This window comes from Salvelinus alpinus, chromosome 7 (assembly GCF_045679555.1).
Source record: "Salvelinus alpinus chromosome 7, SLU_Salpinus.1, whole genome shotgun sequence".
Taxonomy (NCBI): Eukaryota; Metazoa; Chordata; class Actinopteri; order Salmoniformes; family Salmonidae; genus Salvelinus; species Salvelinus alpinus.
Window position 1 is genome coordinate 51,237,521 of NC_092092.1, and position 16,243 is coordinate 51,253,763.

At 41.4% G+C, this 16,243-nt stretch overlaps 1 protein-coding gene across 1 annotated transcript in view; it reads left to right on the forward strand.

Moving 5' to 3' along the window:
- Window positions 1-14,378, forward strand: part of mgat4b (alpha-1,3-mannosyl-glycoprotein 4-beta-N-acetylglucosaminyltransferase B) — a 215,224-nt gene extending 200,846 nt beyond the window's left edge. Inside the window, exons 13-15 of the mRNA XM_071410634.1 lie at window positions 8,008-8,095; window positions 13,247-13,359; window positions 13,616-14,378. Of these exons, the coding sequence (XP_071266735.1) occupies window positions 8,008-8,095; window positions 13,247-13,359; window positions 13,616-13,639 (225 nt within the window). The 3' untranslated portion in view covers window positions 13,640-14,378. The remainder of the gene's footprint in view (window positions 1-8,007; window positions 8,096-13,246; window positions 13,360-13,615) is intronic.
- Window positions 14,379-16,243: the final 1,865 nt, after the last annotated feature.

Consider the following 16,243-nt stretch of genomic DNA (forward strand, 5'->3'; position numbering starts at 1 on the left):
AGACGTGGAGGAGGCCGTAGGAGGGCAACAGCCCAGCAGCAGGACCGCTACCTCCGCCTTTGTGCAAGGAGGAGCACTGCCAGAGCCCTGCAAAATGACCTCCAGCAGGCCACAAATGTGCATGTGTCTGCTCAAACAGTCAGAAACGGACTCCATGAGGGTGGTATGAGGGCCCGACGTCCACAGGTGGGGGTTGTGCTTACAGCCCAACACCGTGCAGGATGTTTGGCATTTGCCAGAGAACACCAAGATTGGCAAATTCGCCACTGGCGCCCTGTGCTCTTCACAGATGAAAGCAGGTTCACACTGAGCACATGTGACAGACGTGACAGAGTCTGGAGACGCCGTAGAGAACATTCTGCTGCCTGCAACATCCTCCAGCATGACCGGTTTGGCGGTGGGTCAGTCATGGTGTGGGGTGGCATTTCTTTGGGGGCCGCACAGCCCTCCATGTGCTCGCCAGAGGTAGCCTGACTACCGAGATGAGATCCTCAGACCCCTTGTGAGACCATATGCTGGTGCGGTTGGCCCTGGGTTCCTCCTAATGCAAGACAATGCTAGACCTCATGTGGCTGGAGTGTGTCAGCAGTTCCTGCAAGAGGAAGGCATTGATGCTATGGACTGGCCCGCCCGTTCCCCAGACCTGAATCCAATTGAGCACATCTGCGACATCATGTCTCGCTCCATCCACCAACGCCACGTTGCACCACAGACTGTCCAGGAGTTGGCGGATGCTTTAGTCCAGGTCTGGGAGGAGATCCCTCAGGAGACCTTCCGCCACTTCATCAGGAGCATGCACAGCCGTTGTAGGGAGGTCATACAGGCACGTGGAGGCCACACACACTACTGAGCCTCATTTTGACTTGTTTTAAGGACATTACATCAAAGTTGGATCAGCCTGTAGTGTGGTTTTCCACTTTAATTTTGAGTGTGACTCCAAATCCAGACCTCCATGGGTTGATAAATTTGATTTCCATTGATCATTTTTGTGTGATTTTGTTGTCAGCACATTCAACTATGTAAAGAAAAAAGTATTTAATAAGAATATTTCATTCATTCCGATCTAGGATGTGTTATTTTTGTGTTCCCTTTATTTTTTTGAGCAGTGTATATACACACACACAAGTACAGTGTAATAATATTTAATGTTACACACATTCAGCCATACCTGTATTGTTACATACAAGATTATATACACTCACAATATCTGTATTCTTATCTGTTATTTCTGTTGAGACACAGCCCATGTCTTGGAGGGCCATGCTGGCTACATCTCTCTCTGGAAAGACTTACAGTCAGGTCCTTAATTATTTGCACCCTTGATAATGATAAATACAAAATAATATGTAAAGTAAATTATACAAATTCTAAGCTATATTGCATGCAGCAAATGTTTGGTAAATTATGTTACTTTATACTTAAGACAACTGCTCAGAGAAAATACTTGGTTTAACAACTAATACAAAAAATTGCTAGAAGATAGGGTTCAAAATTATTGGCGTCCCTGTTTTTATCATTCCAGCACTGTACCATTGCAAAGATATCAACACTGAGTCTTTTTCTAATTTTTTTTATGAGATCGAAGAACACATTTGGAGGGATCTTAGACCATTCCTCCATACAGAATCTTTCCAAATTCTTGATGTCATTCGTTTGTTCGTATGGACTGCCCTCTTCAATTCAAACCACAGGTTTCCAAAGGGGTCAAGTACGGAGACTGAGATGGGCATTGCAACATTTTGATTTTGTGGTCAATTAACTATTTCTTTGTGGATTTTGATGTATGATTGGTGTTATTGTCTTGCTGGAAGATCCTCTTGTGTATAATAGTAGAGAGAATTATTTATTTCAGCTTTCATTTCTTGTATCACATTCCCAGTGGGTCAGAAGTTTACATACACTCAATTAGTATTTGGTAGCATTGCCTTTAAATTGTTTAACTTGGGTCAAACATTTCGGGTAGCCTTCCACAAGCTTCCGACAATAAGTTGGGTGAATTCTGGCCCATTCCTCCAGACAGAGCTGGTGTAACTGAGTCAGGTTTGTAGGCCTCCTTGCTCGCACACACTTTTTCAGTTCTGCCCACAAATATTCTATGGGATTGAGGTCAGGGCTTTGTGATGGCCACTCCAATACATTGACTTTGTTGTCCTTAAGCCATTTTGCCACAACTTTGGAAGTGTGCTTGGGGTCATTGTCCATTTGGAAGACCCATTTACGACCAAGCTTTAACTTCCTGACTGATGTCTTGAGATATTGGTTCAATATATCCACATAATTTTCCTACCTCATGATGCCATATATTTTGTGAAGTGCACCAGTCCCTCCTGCAGCAAAGCACCCCCACAACATGATGCTGCCACCCCCGTGCTTCACGGTTGGGATTGTGTTCTTCGGCTTGCAAGCCTCCCCCTTTTTCCTCCAAACATAACAATGGTCATTATGGTCATAAAGTTATATTTTTGTTTCATCAGACCAGAGGACATTTCTCCAAAAAGTACGATCTTTGTCCCCATTGCAAAGTTGCAAACCGTTGTCTGGCTTTTTATGGTGGTTTTGGAGCAGTTGCTTCTTCCTTGCTTAGCGGCCTTTCAGGTTATGTCGATATAGGACACGTTTCACTGTGGATATAGATACATTTGTACCTGTTTCCTCCAGCATCTTCACAAGGTCCTTTGCTGTTGTTCTGAGATTGATTTGCACTTTTCACACCAAAGTACATTCATCTCTAGGAGACCGAACACGTCTCCTTCCTGAGCGGTATGACGACTGCATGGTCCCATGGTGTTTAAACTTGCGTTCTATTGTTTGTGGAGATGAACGTGGCATTTGTAAATTGCTCCCAATGATGAACCAGGCTTGTGGAGGTCTACAATTAATTTTTTGGAGGTCTTGGCTGATTTCTTTTGATTTTCCCATGATGTCAAGCAAAGAGGCACTGAGTTTGAAGGTAGGTCTTGAAATACATCCACAGGTGAACCTCCAATTGACTCAAATGATGTCAATTAGCCTATCAGAAGCTTCTAAAGCCATGTCATAATTTTCTGGAATTTTCCAAGCTGTATAAAGGCACAGTCAACTTAGTGTATGTAAACTTCTGACCCACTGGAATTGTGATACAGTGAATTATAAGTGAAATAATCTGTCTGTAAACAATTGTTGGAAAAATTACTTGTGTTATGCACAAAGTAGATGTCCTAACCGACTTGCCAAATATATAGTTTGTTAACAAGAAATTTGTGGAGTGGTTGAAAAACAAGTTTTAATGACTCCAACCTAAGTCTATGTACACTTCCGACTACAACTGTGTGTATATATATATATACAGTGGGGAGAACAAGTATTTGATACACTGCAGATTTTGCAGGTTTTCCTACTTACAAAGCATGTAGAGGTCTGTAATTTTTATCATAGGTACACTTCAACTGTGAGAGACGGAATCCAGAAAATCACATTGTATGATTTTTAAGTAATTAATTTGCATTTTATTGCATGACATAAGTATTTGATCACCTACCAACCAGTAAGAATTCCGGCTTTCACAGACCTGTTAGTTTTTCTTTAAGAAGCCCTCCTGTTCTCCACTCATTACCTGTATTAACTGCACCTGTTTGAACTCGTTACCTGTATAAAAGACACCTGTCCACACACTCAATCAAACAGACTCCAACCTCTCCACAATGGCCAAGACCAGAGAGCTGTGTAAGGACATCAGGGATAAAATTGTAGACCTGCACAAGGCTGGGATGGGCTACAGGACAATAGGCAAGCAGCTTGGTGAGAAGGCAACAACTGTTGGCGCAATTATTAGAAAATGGAAGAAGTTCAAGATGACGCTCAATCACCCTCGGTCTGGGGCTCCATGCAAGATCTCACCTCGTGGGGCATCAATGATCATGAGGAAGGTGAGGGATCAGCCCAGAACTACACGGCAGGACCTGGTCAATGACCTGAAGAGAGCTGGGACCACAGTCTCAAAGAAAACCATTAGTAACACACTACGCCGTCATGGATTAAAATCCTGCAGCGCATGCAAGGTCCCCCTGCTCAAGCCAGCGCATGTCCAGGCCCGTCTGAAGTTTGCCAATGACCATCTGGATGATCCAGAGGAGGAATGGAAGAAGGTCATGTGGTCTGATGAGACAAAAATAGAGCTTTTTGGTCTAAACTCCACTCGCCCTGTTTGGAGGAAGAAGAAGGATGAGTACAACCCCAAGAACACCATCCCAACCGTGAAGCATGGAGGTAGAAACATCATTCTTTGGGGATGCTTTTCTGCAAAGGGGACAGGATGACTGCACCGTATTGAGGGGAGGATGGATGGGGCCATGTATCGCGAGATCTTGGCCAACAACCTCCTTCCCTCAGTAAGAGCATTGAAGATGGGTCGTGACTGGGTCTTCCAGCATGACAACGACCCGAAACATACAGCCAGGGCAACTAAGGAGTGGCTCCGTAAGAAGCATCTCAAAGTCCTGGAGTGGCCTAGCCAGTCTCCAGACCTGAACCCAATAGAAAATCTTTGGAGGGAGCTGAAAGTCCGTATTGCCCAGCGACAGCCCCGAAACCTAACGGATCCGGAGAAGGTCTGTATGGAGGAGTGGGCCAAAAAACCCTGCTGCAGTGTGTGCAAACCTGGTCAAGAACTACAGGAAACGTATGATCTCTGTAATTGCAAACAAAGGTTTCTGTACCAAATATGAAGTTCTGCTTTTCTGATGTATCAAATACTTATGTCATGCAATAAAATGCAAATTAATTACTTAAAAATCATACAATGTGATTTTCTGGATTTTTGTTTTAGATTCCGTCTCTCACAGTTGAAGTGTACCTATGATAAAGATTACAGACCTCTACATGCTTTGTAAGTAGGAAAACCTGCAAAATCGGCAGTGTATCAAATACTTGTTCTCCCCACTGTATATATATATTTGGTGGAGTGCTACAGAGGTGGTTGTCCTTCTGGAAGTTTCTCCCATCTCCACAGAGTGACAATTGGGTTCTTGGTCACTTCCCTGACAAAAGCCCTTCTCCCCTGATTTTATATATATATATATACACACACAGTATATGCTTTTTGGTCTTAATTTAATGTTAGGTGTTCGGGTTAGCATTTTGGTTAGGGTTAGGTTTAAAATCTGATTTTATGACTTTGTGGCTGTGCCAGTTAGTGACCACAATGCCGAGCTACCCCCAGAACAAGATTCAAGACGAGAGACGCTAACCTGCCTAAGACCCCTCCCAACGTGTTCTCCAATCGCATAAAACAGGTCGTTAACCTACCAAGGGGAAGGTGCTAGTGTGCTGATAAACAGGGGTGCCAATAATTTCGACCTGTATCTTTTTAAAAATATATATTATTTATTAAACAAAAACAATTATCTGAGCAGTAGAAGTATAATTTTTGGGAGCATGCAATGTAGCCCAGTATTTGTATAGTATTTTATAGTCTTTTTTGCTCATCTTTGTCAAGGGTATCAATAATTAATAACTGTAATTCTCTCAAGTGGAAAGACATATGACGTCAACTTCCATCTTGTTGACATAGGAGCACATAAGCCATGTTGAAAGGCGAGCACCCACAGTGTTAAGCCCCAGAGGCTACAGAGAGAGAGAGAGGCGAAGAAAAATAGATGAGAAATGACTCAAGACAGAGCAAGGTTCTCTCTCAGAAAAAGAGCGAGAACGAGAATGTTGAGGAGAAAGAAAAAGAGGACTCCCGGGTGGTGGTAATCAGATCTGTCTCCCGCCAGCCACTGTTCGAGAGCTTTCGCCTTAAAATGATATTTCATCCGGCAGGAGGGCTAGGCGAGGCGAGGCGGGGATTTCAGATTATGCCCTGCAAACCACCGCTCTCCACGACAGATTAATAGCTGGATTTTGCAGAGGCTCGAGCAAGATATTCATCTCCTCCTGTCTCTCCTCCCTCGCTCTCGGTCTCTATCTCGCTTATATTCTTTCTTCTCCTCCCTCCTGCACTCATTCGATCTATACTTCAACCTGATTGTCATTGAGACCCTGTGATGGTGCTAGAGAAAAGGGGGATTGAGGGAAGAGTGCAAATAGGTTGGAGGTGTTTTTGTTGTTGTTGTTCCTCCTACAGTATGGGAAGAATACAGTGCATTCGGAAAGTATTCAGACCCTTGACTTTTTCCACATTTTGTTACGTTACTGATACTGTAAGTATTCAGACCCTTTGCCATGATCCTTGAACTTGAGCTCAGGTGCATCCTGTTTCTATTGATCATCCTTGAGACGTTTCTGCAACTTGATTGGAGTCCACCTGTGGTAAATTCAATTGATTGGATATGATTTGGAAAGGCACACGCCTGTCTATATAAGATGCCACAGTTGACGGTGCATGTCAGCGCAAAAACCAAGCCTTGAGGTCGAAGGAATTGTCCATAGGTTGCCGAGACAGGATTATGTCGAGGCACAGATCTGGGGAAGGGTACCAAAACATTTCTGCAGCATTGAAGGTCCCCAAGAACACAGTGGCCTTCATCATTCTTAAATGGAAGAAGTTTGGAATCACCAAGACTGTTCCTAGAGCTGGCCGCCCGGTCAAAGTGAGTAATCAGGGGAGAAGGGCTTTTGTCAGGGAAGTGACCAAGAACCCAATGGTCACTCTGTGGAGATGGGAGAACCTTCCAGAAGGACAACCACCTCTGTAGCACTCCACCAATCAGGCATTTATTGTAGAGTGGCCAGATGGAAGCCATTCTTCAGTAAAAGGCACATGACAGCCCGCTTGGAGTTTGCCAAAAGGCACCTAAAGGACTCTCAGACCATGAGAAAGACCATCTCTACGGTGAAGCATGCTGGTGGCAGCATCATGCTGTGGGGATGTTTTTCGTTGGCAGGGACTGGGAGACTAGTCAGGATCGAGGGAATGATGAACGGAGCAAAGTACAGAGAGATTCTTAATGAAAAGCTGCTCCGGAGCGCTCAGGACCTCAGACTGGGGATAAAGTTCACCTTCCAACAGGACAACGACCCTAAGCACACAGCCAAGACAACGCAGGAGTGGCTTCGGGACACGTCTCTGAATGTCCTCGAGTGGCCCAGCCAGAGCCCGGACTTGAACCCAATCGAACATCTCTGGAGAGACCTGAAAATAACTGTGCAGCGTTGCTCCCCATCCAACCTGACAGAGCTTGAGAAGATTGCCAAGCTTGTAGAAGACTCTACGCTTTAATCGCTGCCAAAATGCTTCAACAAAGTACTGAGTAAAGGGTCTGAGTATTTATGTAAATGTGATATTTCCGTTTATAAAAACCTGTTTATGAAAATGTAAAAAGCCTGTTTTTTGCTTTTTTCGTTATGGGGTATTGTGTGTAGATTAATGAGGATTTTTTCTTATTTAATCTATTTTAGAAAAAGGCTGTAACGTAACAAAATGTGGAAAAAGTCACTATGTGCTAATGTTGCACATCTTTAGACCCATGACAAGTTGAGAGAGCGAACCTTGCTGTCAGGTGCAGTTCAACGGTGGGTGGGAAATGTAATATTTTGACTACCATAATCACTTGTGTGATCATCCCGCATTGATTTCTATTTAGAGCAACAGAATAGGAAAAACCTCTTAAAAGATCAGCTTATTTTCCCTCTTTCCGTCCTCCCGTCCTTTCTCCTTCATTGCTTTAGGTAAACAAGTCAAACAGATACTGTATTTCTCCAACAGTCAGATTGGATATGACACAGCAGCAACACTAGAGTCCCGCTTCCTTCGTCTCCCTTTACTATGAAGACTCATTGATATCTCTACTCTTTTATTATGTTGTGAAACAGAGAGATCGTAGGTGGGTTGGATCTGAGCTCATGGCTAGTGCTGTGAGGTGAAAAGAGGACAATAGAGTGGAGTTTGCTGTTGTGAATGCATTGGTTGATGATGTATAGATTTGAAGCTGTGATCCGAGTGCAGATCAGGGTTGCTGCCTGCATCGATCTTGGTGCATTGTGCGTACCTGTATTGTGTTCCTCACACACCTATCTCTTCTCCTACAGAATATCCAGTCTGAGAAAGAGGCCTTGAAAGAGGGGAGAGAGAAAACACCAAAATACCACAGAACAGAGGACGGCTTTATCAGAATAGGTGAGTATTAGTATGACAAACAGCTTTGCCTGGGTCATGTACGCAAGGAAGGAAAACATGGATTCGTCCAATTAGAAACATGTTTTTGTTTTCCGTTGCGAAACACTTTGTTACAGTACGTTCTAATGAAAACGTCCCAGAATTCAATTAGCACCATGCTACCGAGGACATGTTTCAATAGGTGGTAATTAGTACTGGGTATTTATTTACCAGTGGTGTTAAGAACTAGTACTGCAGACAGGATCACCCAAAGCCAACACTATTCCCCCTGCCAAAATACCCCTAAATGTCTTTCCCTATTGTTTTCATCTATCCATCCATCAATCCTCTCCTCCGTCTAACAGAAACATTGTGGCAGATACACCAGCAAACAGGGACAGTTCACACAGACTGAGACAGGTCCTGACAAATAACACACACACAGGCCTCTGACTGTTGATTTTATTAGGATCCCCATTAGCCAACGGCAATTATCGAGGGCTCCAACGGTACCGATTAGTTGCTGCACAATCTAGCACTTTTACAGGATGATGGGTCAGTGGTAGGAGTGGATAAGGGCTAACTTCACAGTTTTAGTAGACCTTAGGTGCTCTTTCTGAAATTGTATGAAGTGCAAGAAAAGTGTTTGCGCCGGTGTGTTTTAAAATTATAGCATTGTGCTCATTGAAGAGAACGGATGAAATGACATTACAATGTTCATATCATGTTGAAATAGGAAGACGGGTTAAAATGTTGTTAAAACATGGTGGGGAAAAAGGGTTTGAGGTGAATTCCGTTACAACTGATTCAGTAACAAGTGTTAGATACTTTTATGGTTCCTTCCTTAATTACAGATCTGAGAGGGGTGGATTTGGTCAATGCAATAGGATAGAAACCTTGCTTTCATTACAGCATTATCCAATGACATACAGATGATTGATTAATTCAATGAAGGAAGGAAGTAGGGGAGGAGGAAGCGAGTGAGGATGTATTCTTTCAGTTTTTAAGCAGGGCCCCGAGCCTGTCATTCAACTCTCTGAAACACAGCCACAATGACCTCTTGCTCTCCGCACTAGCTTTTATCCCATTGAATATGAAACTCCTTATGACATTAGGGCTGGGAATTGCCAGGGACCTCATGATACAGCAGTATCACAATACTTATAGCGCCTTCAGAAAATATTCACACCTCTTGACTTTTTCCACATGTTGTTGTGTTACAAAGTGGGATTAAAATTGGTTGTCAACGAGCGACACAAAAATACTCTGTCAAAGTAGAAGAAACATTATAATAATTGTTTTTATTAATTGAAAATAAAAACTAATATTTGGATTAGATAAGAATTTAACCCCCTGAGTCAATACGTGTTAGAATCAACTTTGGCAGTGATTACAGCTGTGGGTCTTTCTGAGTAAGTCTTTAAGAGTTTTGCAAACCTGGATTATACAAAATTTGCCCATTTATTCTTTTAAAAATTCTTCAAGCTCTGTCAAGTTACTTTTTGATCATTGCTTGACAGCAATTTTCAAGTCTTGTCATAGATTTTCAAGCTTATTTAAGTCAAAACTGTAACTAGGACACTCGGGAACATTCAAAGTCATCTTGTTGATGTTGTTTTGGATTTGCCCTGAACATAATGCTTTGTATTTAGGACACATTTTTTGCTGTTTTACTTTAGTGCCTTATTGCAAACAGGATGCATGTTTTGGAATATTTCTATTCTGTACAGGTGTCCTTCTTTTCACTTTGTCATTTAGGTTAGTATTGTGGAGTAACTACAATGTTGTTGATCCATTCTATCACAGCCATTTAACTCTTTAACTGGTTTAAAATCACCATTGGTGAAATTCCTGAGCGTTTTCCTTCCTCACCGTCAACTGAGTTACGAAGGGCGCCTTATCTTTGTAGTGAGTGGGTGTATTTATACACCATCCAAAGTGTAATTAATAACTTCACCATGCTCAAAGGAATATTCAATGTCTGTCTGTTTTTTTTACCCATGTACCAATCAGTGCCTTTTTTGCGAGGCATTGGAAAACCTCCCTGGTCTTCGTGGTTGAATCTGTGCTTAAAATGTATTGCTCGACTGAGGGACCTTACAGATACAGTAATTGTATGTTTGGGTTGAACACCTTTATTGCACACAGAGTTAGTCCATGCAACGTATTATGTGACTTGTTACGCACATTTTTACGCCTGAAGTTATTTAGGCCTGCCATAACAAAGGTCTTGAATACTTATTGACTCAAGACAAAACAGTTTTTCATGTTTTATTAATTTGTAAACATTTCTAAAAACATAATTCTTACATTATGGAGTATTGTGTGTAGATCAGTGACACAAAAACAACATATAATACATTTTAAATTCAGGCAGTAACGGGATGTGAATACTTTCTGAAGACACTGTAGGTGCTGGTACGATATGTATTGTGATTATCGCGATTCGATATATTGCAATTCGATGCTGTGTTTTTATTGCACTTTGATATGTTAACCATATTGCTCACTAAATGTCTGCTGCATAGAGATGAGAGCATGAGAAGATTCCTTTTGATCATTTGTGGAATAAAGTGCTGAAAACATTTTTCGCTCACTATTAAAAAAGAAGATGGAGAACAAGCTATAGAATGAATAATACCAGAGGTTTGTTGCAGGTAGAGCTTACTAGCGCTAGCTAACTCTGCTTAGAAAAAAAAAAAATAGAAAAAAAATCCAAGTATTGGTATAATATTGTCTAAAATAATATTGCGAGATGTAACTGTATCAATTTCCCCCTCCACCCATCCTTATGACATCATATAAATTATTACAAGCGCTCCCACTCATTCATTATTAGTTCGTGCAGGAATGAATATCAATCTGGCACTGTAGTTCATGTTTGGACCAAATAAATGAATTGTGTGACATCAAATGTTCATCAGGTTATATTTCTCCCTCCAGCTCCACTCAGTAGAATATTAGCTTTAAGGCGTAGTGTAACCTAAAACACAACTCACTCTATGCTCCCCATGTTTGATTTGATACTCTACGTTGTGGAACTAGATTTATGGGAGAGAGAATTGATTTTGTATAGGTAGCATTTCTGTAGTAGAGCGCAGTGGCGATTTTAACATGTAAATCTGGGTGGGGCAAAAATAAATAAAGGTGGGATGCATGCCAGCAAAGCCAATACACAACACAACACTAAACAGTACATTTTACTATAACGGTGACAAACGGTTGCCCACGAACTGTTAGGGCCTACATAAAGCTGTCCCAACAGCAATCCCAACACCTTACCACTGCTACACCTGGCTATCAGCGGAGCTTGTCTGTCAGCGAAAAAGTTCATTCAGACTCATTCACTGCCTTTTAAAAAAACATAGCTGATATGGCTGACTTGCTTAAACAAATGTGGTTTCTACTGACAATTGAGATGTACAAACTATGGCATAAGGGGACGACATGTGGATAAGAGGCAATCCGTAATTTCGATTAAGACATTAATGAGCGAGCTAGGACGGACGTAGTCAATATAACTATTTGTTCAGCACTTTTGAAATGTACAGCAACAGATTTCAGAACATGGGCCGTTTTTATAGTGTTCTCCATGTACACCATGTCAGAACCATAGGATAAATAAAGGGGGCATATAAGCAGACAATGAAAGCTCTTACAATATTCGATGATTACATTTCTCAAAAACAGGTTATAATCTAAATGTGCACCACCAAGTCAGAACAGTATGCGAAAATATACTAAATTATTAGGGTGAGGCACATGGCCTACTAACAGCTTACTACACAACATATTGTGTAAGTATTACTTTCTTAGCTACAGTATACATATCTCCCTGGCATATTACATAATTTATGCAGCAGCATACAAAACATTTTTGGACCTTGTTGTGCTGTGCTCACTTGAACAGGAAGGTGGCGCGATGGTCCTTTGTGGGCAAATTTTGTCGTCAAAGTCTGGCATTCTCTGGATTTATGGTGCTTTCAAGACAACTGGGAACTCGAGAGAGAAAAAGAAAGTTGAATCATGATGACATCAGTGATCTTCAAGTCGTAGCTCTAGAAAGAGGCCCGAGTTGGATGAAAGTTCAAAACGTATTTTCCCAGTCGAAGCTAGTTGTTCCCAAGTTCCCAGTTGTCTTGAACTCACTAAAATCCAATTTTGCAATTCTGAGCTAACAGTTGTTTTGAGCGTGGGACAAATCATGCTTCATTGACAGCATGGTCAATGTTGAATGTTTATCATTTTAAACTAGGAAAAAAGACACTTAATCTTAGACTTGGGACTACACAGCCACTCGTTTTATCTATAATTTCTCTTCATTATTTCTCTTCATATTACAAGGATTAAAAAGGATTTGCCAGTAGATTGTGGACTTGATTCATGATGATGACTGCTAGCTAAGATTTTGAAAGTATGATGTTGACATGAACAGTCCAATCAAAGCTACTGTAGATTATAATGTGATTTGACGTCACTTTATCTGTGGCCAATGACCTTGAGCCTTCTTGGATGGGTACTTCTAATGTAACTATATGGCAGCACCCAAGGGACTTGCATTTTCTAGCTCTACCCTTAGAATTGGCGGTGACGTAGTGTCCCCATGAGTGACAGAACACTGAGCCAATCACGGCACAACGCTCTGTATTTTCTGCCGGCTTGACCCACCACAAAAAGTACTGAGCTAGGCTGAAACACCTGCATTTTGGAGCTGCCTTACTGAAGAAAACAAAAAAGAGACCATGTCTGTATGCGGAATGATATATATATTTTTTTTACATGGTTTGCAAACTGATATATATGTGACACGTATTAATGCCAAAATAACATACAAAACAGGAAAGCCCCCCCCCCCCACAAAAAAAAAGAAAATATGGGGCTGAATGTGCCCTGAATGACGGGTTGCCACTGGTAGAGCGACAAAGAAATCATAGCAAAGCATGTTGTGGTTGTATTTGATACAACCTCTTTGGCTTGAACCAATTGAAATGTCAACACAACATATCTTGACTAACATATCTTGACTCTGTTATAATTTAGGAGCTTGAGGTACAAATGCAATACAATGCTGCATCATGACTATGGTGTTTATTGAGGAAGTCAATAGATTTCCAGCCACAGTCCATTAGTTATATTGGTTTGATATATCGATCCTCTCTCTCTGTCCTCTAGGAGTGTTTCATAATGGGATCGCCGAGGGGGAGGTAGACCCCACGTTCGGGCCCCTGGAGGCTCTTCGTCTCTCTGTGATCACAGACTGCCCCGTCTGGGTGATCCTGAGCGAGGTAAGCCGGCCCCAGCCATCACCCGTTCAACACAGAGCCTTGGGAGCATTGTCTCATAAAGAACCCCTTGAATTTTAGTTAAGTTAAAGTGATAGCTCACTGAAAAATCTAAGTTGGTCAGATGTTTTCAGGCCTCAAAAGTGGTCTAATGTCAAGTTTAATCCATTAATCCATTCAAAGCTATCCTTTGTGCAGGTAAACCTTTTAAACAGATGCCAAGGATTTTGTCTCAAATGCTATGTCTATTGCACTACAGATATTCATCAAGAAAGCAGAGTGAACTTCAACACCCCGCAGCAATACCTCAGTCATCCGTTTGACCGTTCCGCAGAGGAACAGAGCCTTCACAAGCTATACTCATTCCTTGGCTTTTGGCAATGAGTTTCTGGAGCGCGGTCAGAGTGCGCCATCTTCTGACGCGATCTTGTCATCGCAGGGTACTACTGAGACCGTCAGCCCAATTCACGGTTGACAGAACTCATAGGAAGATCTGCCCCGACGCAAAATCGGAGAACATGCGGCCCCGCGTGGACGACACACAGACTGCGCTGTATTGAGGAAACTGTATTTATGTGTACATAAAGGTTTATGTTTTAAATAACTGTAATTACACTGGTAATTGTCAAATAGCTGGCGAGATTACCTCTCCCCTTTTGATGACAATATGACAATAAAATATTGCTGCTTCAGAATCAAAGACTTGGCAACACAGTCACCCAGATATGACGAAATTGTGCAACTTCAATATCATTTAATCATGTATGACAAATGTTCCTGGTTTTACCCAAATGTATACATAAAATACCTATGTAAGTGGATATAGGCCTAATATGCATATTTATGTAACACAATCATATGAATGATCTCTGTTTTGTGTGTTGATATGTATATACAGTGAGTGAATGTCCACAAAAGTCAGTCAGAAAAGTAGCCTAGGCTTATACAGTGTAGAAGGAAATTGATCTTTAGCTAAAAAGTACATACTTGTCTGTTTGAATAAAATGTATTTATATGGTCAATTCTAAAGCCAGAAGTCAATGTAGGAACACTATGATTATGGTTTGAACATCTGTTTGTTGTTTATTTCATGAACCATCATTGCTTACATACCCCCCCCCCCCCCCCCCTTCCGCCTATCAATTTGCCTTAATGTGACATGGAGTAAACCTGGTTGTTGGGATAAATCAACGTAAGCCATGGCCAGACATGAGCTCCTCTATTGCATTAGCTAGGAAACCAGAAAAGACAGCTGTCTCGATAATACAGGAAACATACTGGATATCTGGCTTCGCTGTTGGATTTGCTACGTCTGCCAAATATCAGATACATGTAGTTAGTTGTAGCCAAGGGGCCACTGGAGATACACGTGGCTACAGAGTAATTGTTTGGACTAGTCGGATGTAAGAGAAATATGTAGCTCCAACCAATGCATGAAGAATCATCTTTACTGTCAATTGGATCTTTGTTTCTCATAATGACCATGAAGAAGTCAAGGAAGGACCCCTCTGTCTGATTTAAGTTCCACTCAAGTGAGGTCTGAAAGAGAGAAACTGTCCAATATGACAACCCCTCTCTTTCCACATAGTCTGCACTACTATTACGTTGAGTTGGAAGTCGAACTTATTCAAGGACTGTAATTGTCCCGACACCAGACTTATACAGTACATCTTCCAAATAGGCTCTGTAAATGCAAGGGCTACACTCAACTTTTATGCATTACTACGATGCAAAGGGTATATAGCAGTAAAGGGACACATTAGTTTGCTTTTGTATACTTGGATCCACATACAATTTTTTCCCGAGAGCCCTACCACAAAACCATTGAAAGCTCTTGATCGAAAATCAAAAAGAGTTGTGTCGGTAAAGAAAGATATTATGGGATTTCAGCCAATACAAGTGTACTGAAAAATAATACGCTTGGGAACTTATAGCAGCTTCGAGGCCGCTTTCCTATCGAATACCGACAGGCACCAGTTGCTAATTCTGTTCAACATCAACCCAGTTTTTCAGCAATGACAGAAATAAACTGGTTTTCTGTTCATTGAGGTGTGTACTCCAGGGTCAGTCAGCGCAAACTGGAGGTTGTGCCAAAACGATTTGTCTTAGCAGCCCCATCAATGTTGTTGGTATGGCCGCTATACAATAGCAGGTGCACGGTTGCATTAAATCAACAGAGGGCAATGGACAGAAAAATCTGAACTGTACCCAATGACTCTGACCTGCCCTGTGCTAAGCAGCCCCATCAATGTGCTAGGAAGGAGAAATGGTTTTATTTTCTTGTAAGAGCCACTGGAATGCATTGCTATTATACGTTGTATTTTGTATCGTTTAGATAAAATATATTTAATGACGTTATCTTCTATCCAATCTGTGAATTGTAATAAAGACAGAATTTCAATTGACTTGGTTTTGTTTGTTCAAAGTTAATCTCTTGTCAATTCAATGCAAATCTGAGTATGCTAATCTCGCCTATATGTGGATTAGTTTGCTGTTATGAATGTGCAAGGGTCACATTCCTTGCATACGTCATCAATGGACCATGTGACTGCAATGTCCCATTTATTGCAGAAGGTTGGATGCAAGAGAGTATGTGTAGTTATTACTATGTGACAATCTTTTGTGATGATTTTATAGGGTAGGCTATTTAATATTTTCAATTAGCTGCATACAGTCAGTGCACTTCAGAATAACTGAATGTATAGAATACAGCATTTATTTTTAAACATTATCCTCCATACAATATAATTTAACACTACACAAATCATGTCTGTTACTATGGGGCTCGAACACACTTAAATTTGGCCAGGATGGGGACATGCAATATGAATTTGTGGTGGTTTTTGATAATCATGGTGAGGAAAAAGAACAGTATTCTAATTAATTA